The sequence below is a fragment of the Aquarana catesbeiana genome, linkage group LG03 (genome assembly GCF_042186555.1).
Source record: "Aquarana catesbeiana isolate 2022-GZ linkage group LG03, ASM4218655v1, whole genome shotgun sequence".
Taxonomy (NCBI): Eukaryota; Metazoa; Chordata; class Amphibia; order Anura; family Ranidae; genus Aquarana; species Aquarana catesbeiana.
Genome location: NC_133326.1, coordinates 171,670,072 through 171,694,851, shown reverse-complemented (window position 1 = coordinate 171,694,851; position 24,780 = coordinate 171,670,072). Strand labels below are relative to the sequence as shown.

The following is a 24,780-nucleotide window of genomic DNA, read 5'->3' as shown; positions in this document are numbered from 1 at the left end:
GGGGGGAGGGGGGGGGGGGCAGGTGCACCGGTGGGGGACCTCAAAAGAGAAGGATAAAGGCTGTTCTATGCAAAAATACTGTACAGAGCAGAAAAATCTAACATGTTAATTCTTTTACTAAAATAAAGTGAGCATTTACAATAATTTTAAAGCAGAACTTTTTTTTCATTTTTGATAGAGTATGGGAGGGTTATAACCCCTGGTATTTTTTTGCCATCTGCGTTCCATTGGGGAGGTTTCCCTTCACTTCCTGTCCTATATCCAAAATAAGAAAAGAGAGGAAATCCCTGCAAAGTGAGGAACTCTCTGGTTGTCACCAGAACTAAAGTTGCCATTGGACAGAAAGCAATAAGAACCTGACAGCTGTTCTAATCCCCCTCCACTCTATGCAGAACTAAACAAAAGTTTTGCCTTTAGTTATACTTTAAGATCTTAATTGTTTCCTTATTTCTCTTAGTGACTGCCAGTATGAAAGTTGGAGGTCCAGTCAATTGTTAAAGTATGCCTAGGGTGCATTGTATTATGGTAAATTGCACCTGTGCCCAGGCTATGAACTTGTTTATTCTTAAAGTGGATTTTCACCCTTTATATGAATTTTCCTCCCACCTATGCATTTATGTGAGTTTCCACGTTTATACATGGAAAAGGTGTGTTCTTAGATGCAGATTTTTGGATTCTGTGTTAGATTGAATGCAGTGCATGTTTATATAACTGTGAGACTGGCTCCTTTGAAAACAATGCAGCTGTGTTCACATCCATAATTTAAAAAACACTTGTATATGCATATTTACAAACCATGTATAAAAAAAAAACTAATCAGAGTCTGCACTTTAATTGCACTCACTTTTGGTTTTTCTTCCAGAAGTAACAGGTCAGTGCTACAAGTAGAACTGCTGCGAAGGCACCAATACCAGCTCCAACTTTCAACCAAAAGTCTATTGATTCACAGGCTGCTGTCCTTTTTTTTGGTAGAGGTACACCTTTCATGCACAATTTTGGTTCATTCCACACATATTGAGTTTCCTTCAAATTAAATCACAAAAGAATACCATATAAAAAAAATTGTAAGTCAATAAAAAGTATAATTTTGATAACATTAGTACATAGTACAAACATAGAACATACACTTACCAGGCCACTTTATTAGGTACACCTGTTCAATTGCTTGGTAACACAAATTGCTAATCAGCCAATCACATGGCAGTCACTCAATGCATTTAGGCATCTAGACATATTGAAGACGACTTGCTGAAGTTGAAACCAAGCATCAGAATGGGGAAGAAAGGGGATTTAAGTGACTTTCAACGTGGCATGGTTGTTGGTGCCAGATGGGCTGCTCTGAGTATTTCAAAAACTGCTGATCTACTGGGATTTTTATGCACAACCATATCTAGGGTTTACAGAGAATGGTCCAAAGAAGAGAAAATATCCAGTGAGCGGCAGTTGTGTGGACATAAATGCCTTGTTGATGTCAGAGGAGAATGGGCAGACTGGTTTGAGATGATAGAAAGGCAACAGTAAATCAAATAACCACTTGTTACAACCAAGGTATGCAGAATACCATCTCTGAATGCACAACATATCGAACCTTGAAGCAGATGGGCTACAGCAGCAGAAGACCACACTGGGTGCCACTCCTGTCATCCAAGAACAGGAAACTAAGGCTACAGTTCGCACAGGCTCACCAAAATTGTACAATAGAAGACTGCAAAAACGTTGTCTGGTCTGATGAGAGTCTCCATTTCAGCTGCGACATTCAGATGGTAGTATCAGAATTTGACGTAAAACAACATGAAAGTATGAATCAATCCTGTCTTGTACCAACGGTTCAGGCTGGTGGTGGTGTAAGGTTGTGGGGAATATTTTCTTGGCACACTTTGGGTCCCTTAGTACCAATTGAGCATTGTTTAAATGCCAAGGCCTACCTGAGTATTGTTGCTGACCATGTCCATCCCTTTATGACTACAGTGTTCTGTCTTCTGATGGCCACTTCCAGCAGGATAATGCACCATGTCAAAGCTCAAATCATCTCACTACTGGTTTCTTGAACATGACAATGATTTCACTGTACTCCAATGGCCTCCACAGTCACCAAATCTCAATCCAGTAGAGCACATTTGGGATTTGGTGGAAGGGGAGATTTGCATCATGGATGTGCAGCCTTTAAATCTTCAGTAACTGCATGATAAACAAAAAAAAGGCGCCTCGAAGTGCACTATTACCAAACCTTTAATATCTCAAAAGGGATTAAGAACACTTACAGGATGGATGATGAGAGGAATGCATCATATGTATAATGAGGGTGATCCGGCATCATGTGGTTCCACTGTATATCAAGAATTCCCAGAGAAGTCACTATGCAGCAGAAGAACGTCCCAGCAGGGCCAGCAGGAAAAAGCTACAGCTCTGGAGGCACCAATGGAGCAGGCCCGTTGTCAGAATCAGCGTTGGACGTGAATACCGGAAGTGACGTCAGTGGAAGGGGACATACAACCAGAATGGACCGCAAACAGGAGGTGAGGTTATCAAAGAGGGATGTGTTTGGGAACTTCTAATTGGTTCCTTCTTCAAGTCTATTGACTCAGAAGTTCCAAAACGTGTCCCTCTTTGATGACCTCACTCCCTGTTTGCTGTCCATGCTAGTTGTAGGTCCCCTTCCGCTGATGTAACTTCCGGTATTCACGTCCAACGCTGATTCTGACAGCGTGGCTGCCCAATTGGTGCCTCTAGAGCTGTGGCATCTTCCTGCTGGCCCTGTTGGGATGGTCTTCTGCTGCATAGTGACTTCTCTGGGAATTTTTGATATACACTGGAACCACATGAAGCCGGATCACCCTCATTAAACATATGATACATTCCTCTCATCATCCATCCTGTAAGTGTTCTAAATCCCTTTTGAGATATTAAAAGTTTTTTAATATTGCACTTAGAGGCGCCTCTTTTTTGTTTATCTTGTTTCTAGAGTTTGCTGTCTCTTTTGAGTGCTGCCCTAAGTGCACTGAACACTCCTCATTATCCAAATCCCTTCACCTCCAATAAAGACAATATTCTGCTTAATCTTGTTACTCAGAGCGCCCTTACACAAAACTTTATCAGTAACTGTGTGATGATATCATGTCAATATGGAACAAAATCTGAGGAATGTTTCTAACACCTTGTTGAATCTATGCCATGAAGAATGAAGGCAGTTCTGAAGGCAAAAGGGGGTCCAGCCCGGTACTAGCAAGGTGTACCTAATAAAATGGCTGGAAAGTGTAGTTGGTAGGGTTAAATAAAGACACTGGTTCACTTAGTTCAACCTGAGATGGACCAGTTTGTTTCTTCATTACCACTGAAAAATATTCAAGATTGCTTAACTGTATTTATTCATTGATAAAACATAAAGGTTAAAAGTACCCCTAAAAATGATCCCCCTCCTCGCCCTCCACCTGAAACTCTAAAACAGAAATTTAGACCTCATATTCACACAAGTCTGAGTTTATGTTGCCTTAGCCTGTCTGGATTTGAGTACTGCTTATATCCTGCAAAAATGCAGTGTCCTCTGAAATGTCACTTATGCAACCGGCTTAGCCACAGGAGTGATCTTGTCCTGAGTGCATACTCCAAGTTTTGGATGACAGCTATTATTCTGTATTGTGAAGCGTGTGTGATGACATTCCTGGCAGCAAGAGCACTGACCTGTCTGGATCAGAGGTTTTCACTTCTATACAGTTTGATAAAGACAGAAGAGAGGTATGTGGGATATTATAATGGATCACCAAGTTGGTTTAGGCAGCTATGAGTTTAGCGCAAAACTGTATTGGTTTAATATCACCACTTTTGGCACGGATAAGGGGTTAAGGTTAAGTTTTAGGTTAGAATTAAAGTGGATTTAAAACTGAGGTTTACAACCACTTTAAGAGTAGAGGTTGAGGTCAGGGTTAGGGTTATAGGAGTGAAGTGACAGACTTTTAAGATTAAAGTGATTGTAAATTCTCGTTTTTTTTTTTTTTGCTTAAAAAAACAAACATGTTATACTTACCGGCTCTGTACAGTGGTTTTGCACAAATCATCCCTGATCCCTGTCTTCCTGGGTCCCTCTTCAGTGCTCCTGGCCCCTCCCCCCTGATGAGTGCCCCCACAGCAAGTTACTTGCTATGGGGGCACCTGAGCCGAGCCGCTGTGTGTGTCCATTCTGACACAGAGACTAGGCCCACCCCGTCTCCTCATTGCTAGAAAATTACTTAGAACCCCCAAACATTATATATTTTTTTTTTCTAACACCCTAGAGCAGTGATGGCGAACCTTGGCACCCCAGATGTTTTGGAACTACATTTTCCATGATGCTCATGCACTCTGCAGTGTAGTTGAGTATCATGGGAAATGTAGTTCCAAAACATCTGGGGTGCCAAGGTTCGCCATCACTGCCCTAGAGAATAAAATGGCGGTCATTGCAATACTTTTTTCACACCGTATTTGCGCAGCGGTCTTACAAGCGCGCTTTTTTTTGGAAAAAATTCACTTTTTTGAATAAAAAAATAAGACAACAGTAAAGTTAGCCCAATTTTTTTTTTATATTGTGAAAGATAATGTTACGCCGAGTAAATTGACACCCAACATGTCACGCTTCAAAATTGCGCCCGCTCGTGGAATGGCGTCAAACTTTTACCCTCAAAAATCTCCATAGGCGACGTTTAAAAAATTCTACAGGTTGCATGTTTTGCGTTACAGAGGAAGTCTAGGGCTAGAAGTCTAGGGCTAGAATTATTGCTTTCGCTCTAACGACTGCAGCGATACCTCACATGTGTGATTTGACCACCGTTTTCATATGCGGGCGCTACTCACGTATGCGTTCGCTTCTGCGTGCGAGCTCGACGGGACGGGGGTTTTTTAAAAAATGGGTTTTTCTATTTTTCTTATTTATTTTACATGATTTTATTTATTTTTACACTGTTTAAAAAAAAAAATGTGTCACTTTTATTCCTATTACAAGGAATGTAAATATAGAAAAAAGCATGACAGGACCTCTTAAATATGAGATCTGGGGTCAAAAAAACGTCATTTAAAAAAATGACATTGAAAAAAATGTGCCTTTAAGACGTATGGGCGCAAGTGACGTTTTGACGTCGCTTCCGCCCTGCAGTGTCATGGAGACGAGTGGGCGCCAACTTCCCCTCACTCGTCTCCAGGCACAACAAGGGCACAGACGCGATCGCCTCCGCCACTACCGACGGCTCCGGTAAGCACCAGGCATCAGATCGCGGCCGGGGGGGACCCTCTGCCACCACCGATAAAAGAGATCTCGCGGCGAATCCGCCGCAGAGACCACTTTTATCTGAAAGCCGTTTGCCGCGTGAAAACGGGGATACCGGGGTTATGGCAGCTAGCTGCTGCCATAACAATGATATCCGCTGCCAAACTTTGGACGTACATCGGCGTGCAGCGGTCGGCAAGTGGTTAAGATAAAAAAACATCTGTCTTTACAATCACTTTAACCGGTTCAATACCGGGCCTTTTCACCCCCTTCCTTCCCAGACCAATTTTTAGTTTTCAGCGCTGTCGCATTTTAAACGACAATTGCGCGGTCGTGCGACGTTGTACCCAAACAAAATTGACGTCCTTTTTTTCCCACAAATAGAGCTTTCTTTTGGTGGTATTTGATCACCTCTGCGGTTTTTATTTTTTGCGCTATAAACAAAAGAAGAGCGACAATTTTGAAAAAAACACAATATTTTTTACTTTTTGCTATAATAAATAGCCCAATTTTTAAAAAAAAAAACTAATTTTTTCCTCAGTTTCGGCCGATACGTGTTCTTCTACATATTTTTGGTAAAAAAAAACGCAATAAGCGTATATTGATTGGTTTGCGCAAAAGTTATAGCATCTACAAAATACGGGATAGATTTATGCCATTTTTTAAAAAAAAAATATTTATTTTTTTTTTTTACTAGTAATAGCGGCGATTGCAATTTTTTTTCGTGACTGCGACATTATGGCGGACACTTTTGACACATTTTTGGGACCATTCACATTTATACAGCGATCAGTGCTATAAAATTGCATTGATTACTGTGTAAATGTGACAGGCAGTGAAGGGGTTAACCACTAGGGGGCGGGGAGGGGTTAAATGTGTTTCCTAGGGAATGCTTCTAACTGTAGGGGGAGGGGACGTACAAGGGGAGGAGACCGATCAGTGTTCCTCCGTTCTGGGAACACAGATCGGTCTCCTCTCACCTGACAGGACGTGGATCTCTGTGTTTACACCCACAGATCCACGGTCCGGCCCGGTTAACGGGCAATCGTGGGTGCCCGGCGGACATCGCGGCCGCCGGGCACACGCACCAGGTCCCGAGCGACACGGCGGCCGGGAACCCGAGGCCGTCATATGACGTCCACCCAGGATGGGAGATCCCATCTCAGGACGTCATATGTCTATAGGCCGGTATTGGAGTGGTTAAGGATAAGCATTAAAGTGGTTGTAACCCTACAAAAAATTATCCTGATCCTTTAAAGCAGGATACACAACATAATGCTTGTGCTGTGTCACTTGTCACTCCCTATGTTCTACAAAACCTGGCTAATCCTGCCTGTTCCTGTGTCCTCCTATGTAAACTGACTACAGTAATCTTGGCTGCTGATCCATGATACCGTGGTCACATGATACCGTGGTCAGTTTATATGACTCTCCCCCTCCCTCCCTGCCTGTCAGCTCGGGAGTCTGTGTGTGATCCATCTCCACCCCGCCCTTCCCCTCCCATCCTTATAGCTGTAAAATTACTACAGAGAAATCCTGTAATCCCCTCTGGTACAGAAGATATAATGTGCAGTATATGTGTTTTTTAAAAATTATTCCACAAAGTACCTTAGTTACAGCGCCGCTGGGCACTCACATGACCTGCCACCGCTCTCCTCCTCTCTACCTCCCGGCTAACATCAGCGGGGAATCTCAACCGCTTCCGATGTAGTGCTCATAACGGTGGATGAGAGCACCGGCAGATCACGTGAGTGCCCAGCGGCGCTGTAAAATAAGGTATTTTGCAGAATAATTTTTAAAAGACACAAATACTGCACATCATATCTTCCTGTAAGAGAGGGGATTACAGTATTTCTAAGTAGAGACTTTACAACTGCTTTAAGTGGTAAGATTCAAAACTAGGTTGAGCCTAAGGGTTATGTATAAAGGTGAATGATTAGGTGTTAATGGTCATGTTTTAGTGGGTAAAGTGACAGGTTATGTTTAAGCGTTAAGGGTAAGTTTAAAAAATAAGGTGAAGCAAAGCGTTACGTTTTAAGGTTACTGGTAAATGTTATGTTTTAGTAGTCCTAAAAGAACAGGTGTTAAGGGATACGTTTCAAAAATAGGGTGAGGCTAATGCCGCGTACACACGGGCGGACCTCTCGACGGACTAGGTCCGGGGGACTTTTGGACAGACTTTCCGACGGACTTTCGAATGAACGGACTTGCCTACACACAATCAACCAAAGTCCGACAGATTTGTACGTGATGACGTACGACCGGACTAAAATAAGGAAGTTCATAGCCAGTAGCCAATAGCTGCCCTAGCGTCAGTTTTAGTCCTTCGGACTAGCATACAGATGAGCGGATTTTTCGACCGGACTCAAGTCCGTCGGAAAGATCTGAAACTTTGTAAAGTAAAATTTGTAGAGTAAAATTTGATACCAAACATACTTAAAACTATATTTTGGGTTTATATACACGTTAACGTCCAAAAATAGAAAGGACAGTGATGGAAAATGAATACCTTGAAAAATAGCATTGCCATTAACAGATATAATAAATCTAAGTGCTCAGAGATACTACAGGCACTGTCTACCCCAGTGAATTCTCAGAGAAAATGTTTAAAGAAAAAAAATGTGTAAGGGATGCTAGCTTAACCTAATAAAGGGCAGACATCTTTCCCAGACACGGATCCACATGATCCTATCTAAGAAGCCCTGTTACTGAGAAGTGCTGATCTAGTTCCATGCAGTATGGCTTATTTATGCCGCGTACACACGGGCGGACTTATCGATGAACTTTCCGACGGACTTTCGAAGGAACGGACTTGCCTACACACGATCAACCAAAGTCCGACGGATTAGTACATGATGACGTACGACCGGACTAAAATAAGGAAGTTCATAGCCAGTAGCCAATAGCTGCCCTAGCGTTGGTTTTTGTCCGTTGGACTAGCATACAGATGACCGGATTTTTCGACCGGACTTGAGTCCGTCGGAAAGATTTGAAACATGTTTTATTTCTAGGTCCATTGGACTTTTGGGGAAAAAAAAGTCCGCTGGAGCCCACACACGATTGAATTGTCCGACAGAGTCCGGTCCGCCGGACCGTGTGTTTTAGACAGTGAGGTTATATTTTTAGGGATAGGTGTTAAGGAGTACATTTAAAATACGTAGTGAGGCTTAGGGTTATATTTTAAGGGTTGTGTTTAGGTTTAAAGGAGAAGTTCAATTAAAAAAAAAAAATAATAATAAATGCACATTTTTTTTTTCAGGTAAAAAAAACATGCATTTACTATTGTTTTTTATTTTTTGTAGGAGCCTGGAAAGCATTGCACCCTCGATCAGCAGATGACGGATGGCATGCAGGACTCCTACAGACCGTCAGTGTAAGCTGTGTGCCCCTACATTGTATGGGCAGTCAGTTTCACAAAGACAGGAAGACTCAATGAAATGCTCAACAGCTCCCTGGTAGGTTATTGAGAGCTACAAGCCGACAGCCGCAAAGGATGTTGATACTTGTAGTTCATTGATCCACAGGGATCTGTGAATCAATAAAGTGGCTGTGTGTGCAGAGCGAGGATAGGGGAGCGGCTCCAGGATCGGGAACATATGTTAGACTCCCCCCCCCCCCCTAAAAACCTAAAAATGGGTGGAACATGTTCCCGAAGGTGACTTTATCCTTCAAGAGTTAAATGCTAGGCTGACAATACGTGTTAAGGGTTCATTTTGGGTGTTAGATAACACTTTCAAGAACAGAAATCATAGACTGCAACTTATTAAATACCTGTTGTCCTTTTCGACAAGCTCCTTCTATCTTCTGATAGTCATTATCCGCACAGAGAGGACATGCTTCTGCTGTTTCCCAGAGAAAATGAAAATTGCAACCATCACATGTACCGGCAGGACATGATCTAAAAGGAAAAAAGTTCACCTGTACAATAAAATTCTAAAATATCTGTTGATCTGTAAAAATGTAGGCATACAGAAAAACATTTCTTATTTATTAACAGCCTGAAACCAGTTGTTACTCACGAGTGAATCATTTTTACTGATATATTAATAATAAATTCACAATGGAAAAATGAAACATCCACAACCTTTTGGTCATTTTTATTACCTACTAATGCAGCCAAAAAGACATTTTCTCAAACATGCTTTAGCTGGCAAATATAGGATTATAAATATTTTGTATACATAGCAACCATTAGCAAAGAACAATTACTGGTAAGTGGATAGAGGTGACTGGATTTTGATCTTTGCCTTGCTAGGCAAGCCCTAACGTTGTTAACTAAGCTGCACTGGTTATGCTGCCAAATATGCCTAACTGCAGAAAATCTCTCTGGATGACCCTTCAAATGTATACGCTATTACCAAGATGTCAGCTATTTCTTTTTTTTATTTTTATTTTGTTATAAGTGATCACATGACCTCTGTTCTCAGCTGTATAAGGGGCTTAGAGAGGTGAGGGTGGAGACTGCAGTCTGGTATGTCAGCAGGAGGCAGAAGAAACAGCTGTACACTGGTCTTCCCAGTGAAGAGCTGGGCAAGGAGGCATGTCCACACAAGTCTAACCATTGGAGTACAGGCAGGCTGTGCTCCCAAGTAGAATGCAAAGAAGAAAACTAACCACACTGGGATGAATGTGCTTCCATGATTGGCGTGGTCACTTTAAAAAAGGAATGGCAGAATCACCAGGTATTTCAAGAAAAGAAAGCAATGCAAAGAGAACACAATACTTTTTTATACAAATACATGGTAATATAAATCAGGAATATGAAATGGGGCAACATACTGTACACTTGCATGCAACATCGTAGACGTATCTCTGGAAACATCTAATGCCCCGTACACATGGTCGGACTTTGTTCGGACATTCCGACAACAAAATCCTAGGATTTTTTCCGACGGATGTTGGCTCAAACTTGTCTTGCATACACACGGTCACACAAAGTTGTCGGAAAATCCGATCATTCTGAACGCGGTGACGTAAAACATGTACGTCGGGACTATAAACAGGGCAGTGGCCAATAGCTTTCATCTCTTTATTTATTCTGAGCATGCGTGGCACTTTGTCCGTCGGATTTATGTACACACGATCGGAATTTCCGACAACGGATTTTGTTGTCGGAAAATTTTATATCCTGCTCTCAAACTTTGTGTGTCGGAAAATCCAATGGAAAATGTGTGATGGAGCCTGCACACGGTCGGAATTTCCGACAACAAGGTCCTATCACACATTTTCCGTTGGAAAATCCGACCGTGTGTACGGGGCATAACAGTTTTATGGAGCTCTGGAGGGATAGCTATTGCTTTGGTTCAGGAGCTTTGATGCTGGACCTTCTGGTCTTGGCTCCTTGCACACCCCCTCCTCCTGCCCAATCACAGGCTGCTTTGTATTATGTGAACTCATTCACAAAATACAAAGGTTTCTGTGAATAGAAGGAACAGAGGAGGTGCGGCACAGCAGTGGGAGAGCACATCGTCTCTCCTCTCAGAGCTCCGGAGTGTATCCTCCATAGACTCCAGGAGCTCCTTAAAACTGATTTTGCCCCGTGCACACGGTCGGACATTGATCGGACATTCCGACAACAAAATCCTAGGATTTTTTCCGACGGATGTTGGCTCAAACTTGTCTTGCATACACACGGTCACACAAAGTTGTCGGAAAATCCGATCATTCTGAACGCGGTGACGTAAAACACGTACGTCCGGACTATAAACGGGGCAGTAGCCAACAGCTTTCATCTCTTTATTTATTCTGAGCATGCGTGGCACTTTGTGCTTTGGATTTGTGCACACACGATCGGAAATTCCGACAACGGATTTTGTTGTCGGAAAATTTTATAGCCTGCTCTCAAACTTTGTGTGTCGGAAAATCCGATGGAAAATGTGTGATGGAGTCTACACACGGTCGGAATTTCTGACAACAAGGTCCTATCACACATTTTCCGTCGGAAAATCCGACCGTGTGTACAGGGCATAAGATGTAGATAAAAGAGATAAGTCCAGAAGGTGGCATGTACCTAATTGAACTTAACTCAAAGCACATTTTACAAAGTGGCAGAATTCCTCAAGTTCAACTTTTCAACTGGAAGAAAAAAATTACATACACACATTAATTGTGGATTTCCACAATTATGCTTTAAAGTCTTTCTAAAATTTGCTTTTAAGTCTCTAGACACTTGGACAGGTATACTGTGTTAGAATAGGATAACGCTAGGATAACGCTAACCTGTAACCTGATTTTTACTATCATATGTAATAGCAGTAGAAAAAGAGTAAAACCTACTTTTTTATTTAAAAAAATCAAACAGGTTCATATTCATTTGCTCTGTGCAATCAAATTGCACAGAGCGGCTCTGAACCTCTGAATGTCCTCTTCCGGGGTCCCCTGCTGGTGCTCCAGGCTGCTACTCTGCTTGATTTGCCCCCATAGCAAGCCACTTACCTCTTAGCCTCTATAGACACAGACAGTGCAGCTCAGCCTCACCCCCTGCTCCCCCCTAACTGGATTTGATTGACAGCAGCAGGAGCCTGTGAGAGCAGAGAGAAGGCAGAGGGCCGCTACAGACAGGCAGAGCACTGGATCAAGTAAGGACTCCAGTAACTATAAGGGGGAGGGAGGGGCATACTGCTATCTAAATATTTTTTAACCTGATGCAAGGAATGTATAGAAATGTTTAGGCTTTACAACCACTTTAATAAAGCTCACACATTTGCAATTTTCTATCCTTCCCAAGTACAGGGAATCTTACTTCCTGAACAAAAACATAGATTTACTGATAAATGAAATTCTGGTACAATTTTCTTGGACTTTAAATTGAGATTTACACATGTAAGCAGTTTTTATGACTTACAAAATATCTGAAAAAATAGTGTACATAAATGTCATTATAAATACACTGCTCAAAAAAATTAAAGGATCATTTTTTAATGAGAGTATAGCATCAATAAGTAAATTAAACTCATGGGATATTTATCTGGTCAGTTAAGTAGCAGAGGGGGTTGTTAATTAGTTTCAGTTGCTTTGGTGTTAATGAAATGAGCTGACCTCCAAAACACGAACGGTTTTACAGGTAGAGACCACTGACAATTTTTTTTCCCTACTCACCTTTTCTGACTGTTTTTGACTAGCTTTGCATTTGGCTAGGGTCACTGTCACCCCTGGTAGCATGAAACGATACCTGGACCCTATAGAGGTTGCACAGGCAGATCAATACGTGCCATTGGCAGAAAGTCTGCCTTGTCTCCCAACACAGAATGGAGGAGATTCTAGGAGACAGGCAGTTACTCTAGGAGAGCTGGACAGGGTTGTAGAAAGTCCTTAACCCATCAGCAGGACCGGTATCTGCTCCTTTTGTGCAAGGAGGAATAGGATGAGCACTGCCAGAGCCCTACAAAATCACCTCCAGCAGTTTGAATGTCTCTGACCAAACAAACAATCAGAAACAGACTTCATGAGGGTGGCCTGAGAGTCCGACATCCTCTAGTGGGCCCTGTGCTCACTTCCCGGCACTATGAAACTCGATTGGCATTTGCCATTGAACACCAGAATTGGCAGGTCCACCACTGGTGCCCTGTGCTTTTCACAGATGAGAGAAGGTTCACCCTGAGCACATGTGACAGTAGTTAAAGGGTCTGTAGAAGATGAGAAAGCCATGGAGAACATTATGCTGCCTGTAACATCGTTCAGCATGACCAGTTTGGTGGTGGATTGGTGATGGTCTGGGGACACATATCCATGGAGGTATGTACAGACCTCTACAGGCTAGACAGTGGCACCCTGGCTGCCATTAGATGTTGGTAACATATGGGCCTTCTCGGGTGGACTCTTCCAAAAGAAAAACTGACTGCCATTAGGTATCAGGATGTAATTCTTGGACCCATTGTCAGACCCTACGCTGGTGCAGTGGGTCCTGGGTTCCTCTTGGTGCATGACAATGCCTGGCCTCCTGTTGGGGAGAGTATGCAGCAAGTTTCTTGAGGATGAAAGAATTGATACCATTGAATGGTCTCCACGCTCACCTGACCTAAACCTAATAGAACATCTCTGGGCAGGGATGGGCTGACAACACTCAGGGCCACCGGACCAAATAAAGCAAGGGCCCCCTGTCAGGCCCCACTCACGACCAGCCCCTGGCCCCGTCCATGACCCGCCCCTGGCCTTGCCCCCACATTTTGCACAAAGTACAATAGAGAGTCTGTTAGAAAGCATCCCCTCCAGGCCCCATTAGAGATTACAAAGGAGTATAATGGGACCTGGAGGGGGCCTCTTTCTAACAGAGTGTACAGTGAACACCTTCATTCATTCTTCGGCATTGATGAACAGTGATAGGCAGTGACAGCCTGTCCATTAGGGGCGCCCGGGCGCCACCCCCTCTATTGCACCACCCCCCATATGCCTAATGGATAACTCAAACATAGCATGAATCTATTCATGACCGCCGCGGCCACCCCCTATTCAGGCATCCGGCCCCTTTTAGGACATCAGGAACCTGAATTACAGAGGCGGGTTGTTTCTTTTAAGCACCTGATTAGAGCCATAGGCTCTAATAGGCTTCAAAATAGGGACTCGTGGAGCAGAGCATTGCACTTGGAGCCCACTCAGGTGTGTTAGAAAAACCAATGAATATTTGGTTTTCTAACACTGAACTGCCTCTCCGCCAATCAGGAAGTGCGGGTCTAAAATCTAAATCCTAATTGGCTGAAAGAATAGGTGCTCCTATTGGATGCTTAGAAGGAGGAAAAGAATGGAGGAAGCATGGAGAACACAGGAGCCGCCCTCTGACCCGCTGCCCGTCCCACAGCTCACCGTCGTCACCTGCTGCCTGACCCTCCACCAAGATGAGGTAAGTGCCGGTCAGACAGCGAGCGAGCAGGGGGGTGCTGGGATCACAGTGGCTGGATTTGATGGGCACAGTGGCTGCAATTGATGGCACAGTGGCTGCATTTGGTGGGTACAGTGGCTGCATTTGACGGGCACAGTGGCTGCATTTGATGGCACAGTGGCTGCATTTGGTGGGTACAGTGGCTGCATTTGATGGGCACAGTGGCTGCATTTGATGGCACAGTGGCTGCATTTGGTGGGTACAGTGGCTGCATTTGATGGGCACAGTGGCTGCATTTGATGGCACAATGGCTGCATTTGACGGCACAGTGGCTGCATTTGACGGGCACAGTGGCCGCATTTGATGGCACAGTGGCTGCATTTGGTGGGCACAGTGGCTGCATTTGATGGCACAGTGGCTGCATTTCACGGGCACAGTGGCTGCATTTCACAGGCACAGTGGCTGCATTTGATTGTCACAGTGGCTGCATTTGATAGGCATAGTGGCTGCATTTGACGGGCACAGTGGCTGCATTTGACGGGCACAGTGACTACAATTGATGGCACAGTGGCTGCATTTAATGGGCCCAGTGAGGCTGAATTGAATGGGCCCAGTGAGGCTGCAGTTGATGGGGTTTTTTTTTTTCAGTATTTTTCAGAATTTTTCAGTTTGTTTGCGCCACCCCAGAAATTTTGAGCACCAGCCGCCACTGGTGGTAGATGGTCGATGGCTGGTTGATGGCACAGTGGCTGCAATTGATGGCACCATGGCTGCATTTGAGGGGCACAGTGGCTGCATTTGAGGGGCACAGTGGCTGCAATTGATGGGCACAGTGGCTACAATTGATGGGCACAGTGGCTGCAATTGAGTATTTTTCTGAATTTTTCAGTTTGTTTGCGTCACCCCAGAAATTTTGAGCACTAGCCGCCACTGGTGGTAGGTGGGTGACGGCTGGTTGATGGCACAGTGGCTGCATGTGATGGCACAGTGGCTGCAATTGATGGCACCATGGCTGCATTTGATGGCACTGTGGCTGCAATTGATGGCACCGTGGCAGCATTTTATGGGCACAGTGGCTGCATTTGAGAGGCACAATTGCTGCATTTGAGGGGCACAGTGGCTGCATTTGAGGGCACAGTGGCTGCATTTGATGGGCACATTCAGGCTGCAGTTGATGGCACTGTGGCTGCAATTGATGGCACCGTGGCAGCATTTTATGGGCACAGTGGCTGCATTTGATGGGCACAGTGGCTGCATTTGAGGGCACAGTGGCTGCATTTGATGGGCACATTCAGGCTGCAGTTGATGGGTTTTTCCGTATTTTTCTGAATTTTTCAGCTTGTTTGCACCACCCCAAAAATTTTGAGCACCAGCCGCCACCGGTGGACGGAGGTCGCGACCTGTGTTAACCCTGTCCAGGTAGCGGTCACCACTCACCTCCCGCTGTGCGGCCTGGCCATCAACAGGCCTGGGCACTAGGGCCCGGCCGAGACTGAAAAAGATGGTCGCTGCGGGCCCGTAGGTGCAAGTTTTTTGTCCCTGGGCTGGACCCAGAGTTCCTCCTGGGTCCTCCTCCTGTGGCTGGGCCCTCGGACCACAGCCGAATCGACCGACCGGTCAGTCCTATATTTCGGTCCATCCAACGCCACCAAGTTGCACCTCAGTCTGTTCAGGACCTCAGTTATACTCTGGTCCAGATCTTGGAGGAAATACCCCAGGACACCGTCCGTCATTTCATTAGGAGCATGCCCCGACATTGTCAGACATGTATACAAGCACGTAGGGGCAATACAAACTACTTAGTACAATTTTGAGTTGCTGCAGTGAAATATCAGCAAAATGGACCAACCTGCTGCATAATTTTTTCACTTTGATTTTCGGGGTGTCTTTGAATTCACCCCTCTGTAGGTTGATCATTTTCATTTCCATCAAACGATGTAGCATTCTTTCATTCCTAACACATTACTCAGTCCATATCAGTATAAATATCCAGCATAATAATTTCCCCTATTGAGATCTGATGTGTTTTCAGAGTGTTTCATTTTTTTGAGCAGTGTATAACAAAGGGCATCTGCAATAAATTACCTGGGCACTGAAATATCTCCCTGACCATATTTTGTAGGGTTGCATCTCAAAGATATCACTGTAGCTCTCCCTTTTTCACATGATGATGTAACTGCAGAAGATCTGAGAAGAAATCATAACACACAGAATTAAGAAACTGGCTTAAAGAAAGAAAACAAATGAAGTCAATTATGCATTATTGTTCTTTCTATACACATTAAAATCTATCTAAAAAAAATATATAATATGTATATATATATATATATATATATATATATATATATATATATATATATATACACATATTATATATTATGTATATATATATTTTTTAGATTTATATATATATATATATATATATATATATATATATATATATATATATATATTCAGCAGAAAACAATTAATTCAGTTTTTTAAACATGGCAAACAAATCTTTATAGCAATGAACGCTGATGTCATAAAATTTCTTATTTCTTAATTATTACCACAGTTTTAGACTAATGTGTGTTTGTGACTGAAGTAGAGCAATGTTAACCACTTTAAAACTGGACACATTCACCCCCTTCCTGCCCAGGCCATTTTTAAGTTTTTCAGAGCTGTCACATTTTGAATGACAAATGCCCAGTCATGCAACAGTGTACCCAAATTAAATTTTTATCCTTTTTCTTTAGACAGATTGAGCTTTCATTTGTTGGTATAAATTCACCTATGGGTTTTTTGTTTTTGCTATATAAAATGGAAAAATACCGAAAATTTAAAAAAAAAAATAATTTTACAAAAAAAAAAATACAGTAATTTTTCTTCATGAATTTAGGCCTAAATGTACTCTGCTACATTTCTTTGGTAAAATATCCCTAATCAGTGTACATTATTTAGTCTGTGCAAAAGTTATATACAAATATACATATATATATATATATACATATATATATATATATATATATATATATATATATATATATATATACAGTGGGGATAGAAAGTATTCAGACCCACTTACATTTTTCACTCTTTGACTCTTTGTTATATTTCAGCCATTTGCTAAAATCATTTAAGTTAATTTTTCAAGCTTCATCTAATACAGCCATGAGTCTTTTTGGGAAAGATGCAACAAGTTTTTCACACCTGGATTTGGGGATCCTCTTCCATTCCTCCTTGCAGATCCTCTCCAGTTCTGTCAGGTTGGATGGTAAACGTTGGTGGACAGCCATTTTTAGGTCTCTCCAGAGATGCTCAATTGGGTTTAAGTCAGGGCTCTGGCTGGGCCATTCAAGAACAGTCACAGAGTTGTTGTGAAGCCACGCCTTCGTTATTTTATCTGTGTGCTTAGGGTCATTGTCTTGTTGGAAGGTAAACCTTCGGCCCAGTCTGAGGTCCTGAGCACACTCGTCCAGGATATCCCTGTACTTGGCCGCATTCATCTTTCCCTCAATTGCAACCAGTCATCCTGTCCCTGCAGCTGAAAAACACCCCCACAGCATGATGCTGCCACCACCATGCTTCACTGTTGGGACTGTATTGGACAGGTGATGAGCAGTGCCTGGTTTTCTCCACACATACCACTTAGAATTAAGGCCAAAAAGTTCTATCTTGGTCTCATCAGACCAGAGAATCTTATTTCTCACCATCTTGGAGTCCTTCAGGTGTTTTTTAGCAAACTCCATGTGGGCTTTCATGTCTCTTGCACTGAGGAGAGGCTTCCATCGGGCCACTCTGCCATAAAGCCCCGACTGGTGGAGGGCTGCAGTGATGGTTGACTTTCTACAACTTTCTCCCATCTCCCGACTGCATCTCTGGAGCTCAGCCACAGTGATCTTTGGGTTCTTCTTTACCTCTCTCTCCAAGGCTCTTCTCACCCGATAGCTCAGTTTGGCCGGACGGCCAGCTCTAGGAAGGGTTCTGGTCATCCCATTTAAGGATTATGGAGGCCACTGTGCTCTTAGGAACCTTAAGTGCAGCATAAATTTTTCTGTAACCTTGGCCAGATCGGTGCCTTGCCACAATTCTGTCTCTGAGCTCTTCAGGCAGTTCCTTTGACCTCATGATTCTCATTTGCTCTGACATGCACTGTGAGCTGTAAGGTCTTATATAGACAGGTGTGTGGCTTTCCTACTCAAGTCCAACCAGTATGATCAAACACAACTGGACTCAAATGAAGGTGTAGAACCATCTCAAGGATGATCAGAAGACATGGACAGCACCTGAGTTAAATATATGAGTGTCACAGCAAAGGGTCTGAATACTTAGGACCATGTGATATTTCAGTTTTTCTTTTTAAAAAAATCTGCAAAAATGTCAACAATTCTGTGTTTTTCTGTCAATATGTGGTGCTGTGTGTACATCATTGAGGAAAAAAAATGAACTTAAATGATTTTAGCAAATGGCTGCAATATAACAAAGAGTGAAAAATTTAAGGGGGTCTGAATACTTTCCATCCCCACTGTATATATATATATATATATATATATATATATATATATATATATATATATATATATATATATATATATATATATATATGAAAAACCCCAAAACATATTCTGATATACTTCCTGAATATGGGGTAACTGCATGTCTTTTTCACAGCCTAGATGCATAAAGGGAGTCAAAATCCACAGTGTTTTTTTTTTTTTTTTTGCACAAAGTTGTCAATTAATAAGATATGGAGATACCACATGTGTGAGACTTTTTGCACAGTCTAGCCACACAGAGGGGCCTGAAATCCAAGGGGCGTCTTCAGGCTTTCTAGGGACATAAATTATGCATTTAATTCCTGACCACCTATCACATTTTCAGATGCCTTGGATCAACAGGACAGTTGAAACACCCACCAAATGATCACATTTTGGAAAGCAAGCACCCCAAAGTATTTTCTAACAGGCAAGGAGAGCCCTTTGAAGACTTACTTTTTTGCCACAAGTTTAAAAAAAAAATTGCGGAATGAAAATGTAAATTCGTTTTTTACACAAAGTTGTCAGGTTAAAAAAAGATATTTCTCACATACAGCATGGGCATACTTAGAATTACACCCCACAACACATTCTGCTTCTCATTCTGAGTAACATGATACCACATGTGTGAGACTTTTTCGGTGCCTGGACTGATTATGTACCAGATATTGTATCTTGTGTATCACACAAATCAACCAATTGTATCAAAACCAATGTGCTGTAATAGTCACCTCTATACAAGTGATCAGAGAATATAGCTTAGTGTAGTGTCACCTATAGCCGTCCTTGTTCCTATATGCCTACTGGTTCATGGCCAGGAAGCATAGGAGGCTAAAGAAAGGAAGAACAAATTAGTTTCTGTGATTTCAGGGGTGCAGTTGTCAATAGGGGATGGCTGGGACTAGTGTCTTGCAGAAACATAGTCAGCCAGATATGTGGATGGGTCAGGTCAGGCACAGGCAGAGACATGGTTAGCATATAAAGGCTCAGTCCAGGCAACAAGCAGAAACATGGTCAATAAACAGGCAAATCAGGAACACTGATTCCAGATACACTGATCTGGCAACACTGTGGCTGGTGGGGTGGTGACCGTAGAACTGTGACTGGCTACAATATTAGGGTTTATTCACATGTGAGGTTGGGGCTGGTAAAACATTGCGGCTGAACAGTGGTTTTAGCACCCCTCAACTGCTACCCCCTTTAGCTGCAGCTGGGGGTGTACATCTGCCGTGGCTGTGATGGTTTTCTTTTTCAGCTGTGGAAGGAATTATACCCCATGTACGCCTGCCAATTATGGCCCATTCAAGTAAATTGGGTTGCTTGTGCAAGGTCCAAGGGGTTAAAGCAGGTGGTGAGGAGGTGATACAATGTCCTTATGGTGACACAATGACTGCTGTGACAGTGATCAGGGACACTGTAACTACTGTGGGGATGATCAGGGTCACTAACTGGTGTGGCTGTGATCAGGGGCACTGTAATCGGTGTGGCAGTGATCAGGGACACTGTAACTGGAGTGGCAGTGATCAGGGACACTGCAACTGGGGTGGCAGTTATCAGGGACACTGTAACTGGGGGTTGTGTTGATTAGGGACAATATAACTTGTGTGTCAGTGATCAGGGACACTGTAACTGGTGTGGCAGTGATTAGGGATACTGTAACTGGTGAGGCGGTGATTAGGAACAATATGACTGATTTGGTGGTGATCAGAGACACTGCGACTGGTGTGGCAGTGATTAGGGACATGATGAGTGGGTGGCAGTGATTAGGGACACTAACTGGTGACAGAGTAGTCCAGTGTCCATTTTTTTACACTATGATTGCTTATTATAGTGACGATCACTGTAAAAGCAATTGTTTTAACTGTCATGAATGGTTTTCATTCATGACTTTGTTTACTATTGTGGTTGCTCTGATTGGCTACAGATATCACATGGTACACGGCAGCTGTGATTAGCCCTGTATCATGTGATCACTGTGACCAATCACAGAAATCACAATAGTAAGGCATGCTATCATGAATGAAAGCCATTCACGACAGTTGTTAACTTGTGATCATGATCCTGTGATTGGTCACAGCGCGCATATAGTACCCTGGGCCAATCACGGAGGCCCAGAATATTTAAAGACTTAGCATGTAAATTGCCATCATCCCTGTATATATGAAAAATTATATGAATACCTCTGAATCTGGATTTTTTAAGGCAATATGAGAAGAAAAAAAAACCTATATATTTAATTTAAAAAGTTTATCAAAATCACAGCGGCCCAGTACCGATCACTGTAATCTGTTAAGTCCACAGATCGCAATACTGCGGGTCCCGGGGGGCACACGCGAGGCGCACAAGCAGGAGGACGTCCAATGACATCCTCCCAGGACTGGAGAGCCCCTGTCGGCCATATACAGTATCTCACAAAAGTGAGTACACCCCTCACATTTTTGTAAATATTTTATTATAACTTTTCATGTGTTAACACTGAAGAAATTACACTTTGCTACAATGTAAAGTAGTGAGTGTACAGCTTGTATAACGGTGTAAATTTGCTGTCCCCTTAAAATAACTCAACACACAGCCATTAATGTCTAAACCGCTGGCAACAAAAGTGAGTACACCCCTAAGTGAAAATGTCCAAATTGGGCTCAAAGTGTCAATATTTTGTGTGGCCACCATTATTTTCCAGCACTGCCTTAACCCTCTTGGGCATGAAGTTCACCAGAGCTTCACAGGTTGCCACTGGAGTCCTCTTCCACTCCTCCATGACGACATCACGGAGCTGGTGGATGTTAGAAACCTTGCGCTCCTCCACCTTCCGTTTGAGGATGCCCCACAGACGCTCATTGGGGTTTAGGTTTGGAGACATGCTTGGCCAGTCCATCACCTTTACCCTTAGCTTCTTTAGCAAGGCAGTGGTTGTCTTGGAGGTGTGCTTGGGGTAGTTATCATGTTGAAATACTGCCCTGTGGCCCCATCTCCAAAGGGAGGGGATCATGCTCTGCTTCAATATGTCACAGTACATGTTGGCATTCATGGTTCCCTCAATGAACTGTAGCTCCCCACTACTGGCAGCACTCATGCAGCCCTAGATCATGACACTCCCACCAAATGCTTGACTGTAGGCAAAACACACTTGTCTTTGTACTCCTCACCTGGTTGCCGCCACACACGCTTGACACCATCTGAAACAAATACGTTTATCTTGGTCTCATCAGACCACAGTAATTATTCCAGTAATTCATGTCCTTAGTCTGCTTGTCTAACTGTTTGCAGGCTTTCTTGTGCATCATCTTTCAAAGAGGCTGCCTTCTGGGACAACAGCCACAGAGGCCAATTTGATGCAGTGTGCCGCGTATGGTCTGAGCACTGACAGGCTGACCCCCCACCCCTTCAACCTCTGGCAGCACTCATATGTCTATTTCCCAAAGACAACCTCTGGATATGACGCTGTGCATGTGCACTCAACTTCTTTGGTCGACCATGACGAGGCCTGTTTTGAGTGGAACCTGTCCTTTTGAATCGCTGTATGGTCTTGGCCACCATGCTGCAGCTCAGTTTCAGGGTCTTGGCAATCTTCTTATAGCCTAGGCCATTTTTATGTACAGCGCTAGTGTAATGAAGTGAAAAATATGTTGATCCAAAAAAGTAATGGTGAAAAAACTCACAATTGGTAAAGACTAAAGCAAATATCACACTAAAAATTACTAAAGGTGATACCCCAGCCGATTCTAAAGGATTAGTAAACCAAAACCAAAAGTAGTGGTGAAAAAACTGTCACATGAAAACTAAAACAGATACCATAAAAAAATTGTAAATGATAAGCACATAAATTAAGTGATAAATATAAAACGTGAAAAAAAAAAGAAACTGCTTAACAAATCACTAATAAAAGAAAAAATGTAAGCCAAAGTCCCAGTTCGAAATAGTGTGGTGAAAAATTAAACCAGCAAAATAGTGCAGTGAAAAATGCTATTGCATATATCGGGTCTTTGGTGTACTGCACTCATTTAGGACATATGAGCGTAAGAAATCTCTCACTGTCAGTTTTGTCTAGATGGAAAAGCTGTGATAGCTGTGCTGCAATGTAGTATGGATTAAAATCGGGTAGAGCAGTGCCACCTAGATCAGTTGGATTTTTAAGGGCTTGCCATGCCAATTTATGCCTATTATTACCCCACGCAAATGTCTTTAAGAGGGGCTACAGAGATTTAAAATGTTTTAAAGGTAAATAAACGGGGGTGTGCCATAAAACATAGAGTATTTTAGGTAGTAGAATCATTTTGATTAAATTTATACGACCCCAGACTCCTAATGGTAATTTGGACCAGACCTGTATTTTATTTTTAACTAGGGAGATGAGAGGAGCTATATTCAGAGATATATAATCTGCAAGGGATCTGGTTATATAAATCCCCAGATATTTAATGACATCTACGCTCTGAAGTGGGAGCCTGGTTTGAGATTCTGGGGGTGGAAAACTATCAATTGGTAGAATTTGGGATTTGTCCCAATTAATTTTTAGACCTGAAAATATTCCAAATTGTTCTATCGTGTGGAGTGCATTGCATAATGATGGGCCCGAGTCTGCCAGGTACAATAGCGTGTCATCTGCATACATGCTAATTTTTTCAGTCAGAGAGCCCATTTTAAGTCCTCTGATCTCTGGGTTTGCTCGGATGGATATTGCTAGTGGTTCTGCCGCCAGGGCATATAGTAGTGGGGATAGGGGGAAACCCTGTCTCATGCCTCTACTGAGGTCGAATAACTGAGACGACCATCCATTAGCCACCACTCTGGCCCTGGGTGCCTGGTATAGAAGTTGGACCCATTTGTTAGATTTTGGGCCAAATCCATAGCCCTCCAAGCATCTCCAGAGATACCTCCACTCTACCGAGTTGAAGGCTTTCGCTGTATCTAAGGTCACAACAACCCGTGAACCAACTTCCTTGTGTGTAGCTTGCAGGTTAATGTATAGTTTCCTAAGATTAAACGAGGTGTTACGTCCAGGCATGAAACCAGCCTGGTCTGCGTGTATTAATGTTAATATTACCTGATTGAGCCTAATCGATAGAACTTTGGCAAGTATTTTGATATCAACCTGTAGGAGTGATATCGGTCGATAAGATTCTGGAAAACCCAGATCCTTACCAGGTTTAGGGATGAGGACTATTGTAGCCTCTGTCATAGATGGAGGTAAAGTCCCAGTTTCAAATAGATAATTATACAATTTTAATAGTTTAGGGGTTAGTATTTCACTGAATTGAGAATAGAACTCTATTGGAAGTCCATCTGAACCAGGGGATTTGGACCTAGCAAAGCTAGCCATGGCAGTTGATATTTAGTCTAAAGTAAGTGGTGCTTCCAATATTTCTACTTGTTCTTCTGTTAGCTGTGGGAAGGACACCTTTTCAAGAAAAAGAGACATATGATGGGTCTCAGTGGGGGGCTGTCGTTGTGTATAGGTCTGCGAAGAAGTCCCTAAACATTTAGGTTACTGTAGGTGGGTCTGTGACTTTTTGTCCTCCAGGACCATGCAATGTGATAACCACTGGAGGTCTATCTTCGCTATGGACCAGGTATGCAAGTAACTTGTCTGCCTTTTCCCCATGTTCAAACATTTTCTGTTTAGAAAAAAACATTTTTTGTTTGGATTTCTGGTACTGTAGCTGATTAACCACTCTAGTCTGTAGTTTAAGTTGGTCTACATTTACTGATGTCGGGGTGTTGGCATACTCTCTTTCTGCAGAGGACAAGTCCTCCAGCGCCTTACCGAGGGCACCAGAAGAGTCCATCTTGATTTTATTAATCGCCGTTATCAATGTATGCCTAGAAAATAGCTTAAAAGAGTCCCAGACTGCGGGTGGTAATGCTGACTCATCATTTTCGATAAAGTACAATTTCCATTTGTCTATAAGCTCATCATCCTCTGGTAGAAGAGATAGCCAGAATGGATTCAGACGCCATGTTCATGGTGGTTTTGCCACTGGAATACTTAATGTAATCCAATAAGGACTATGGTCCGACAGTACTCCAGGGCAAAACATTACCTCCGTCAATCTTGGGGTCAATCTGCGGGAGATAAGTATAAAATCTATACGGGACATAGAGCCTCGAGAGGACGAGAAGCATGAATATGACTTAACCAGTGGGAATTTATGTCTCCATGTATCTATCAGATGGAAGGTGGAGATAAGCTTGGATAATTTAGTTTCGGTGGGAGT

The 24,780-nt window shown here is 42.9% G+C and overlaps 1 protein-coding gene across 1 annotated transcript in view; it reads right to left on the bottom strand.

Annotated features, from left to right (window-relative positions):
• ELAPOR2 (endosome-lysosome associated apoptosis and autophagy regulator family member 2) overlaps positions 1 to 24,780 on the bottom strand; it is a 165,827-nt gene that overhangs the window by 11,997 nt on the left and 129,050 nt on the right. The window contains exons 18-20 of the mRNA XM_073619540.1: positions 16,134 to 16,235; positions 9,005 to 9,131; positions 845 to 1,023 (exon numbers count right to left, since the gene is read on the bottom strand). Coding sequence (XP_073475641.1) covers positions 845 to 1,023; positions 9,005 to 9,131; positions 16,134 to 16,235 — 408 coding nt within the window. The remainder of the gene's footprint in view (positions 1 to 844; positions 1,024 to 9,004; positions 9,132 to 16,133; positions 16,236 to 24,780) is intronic.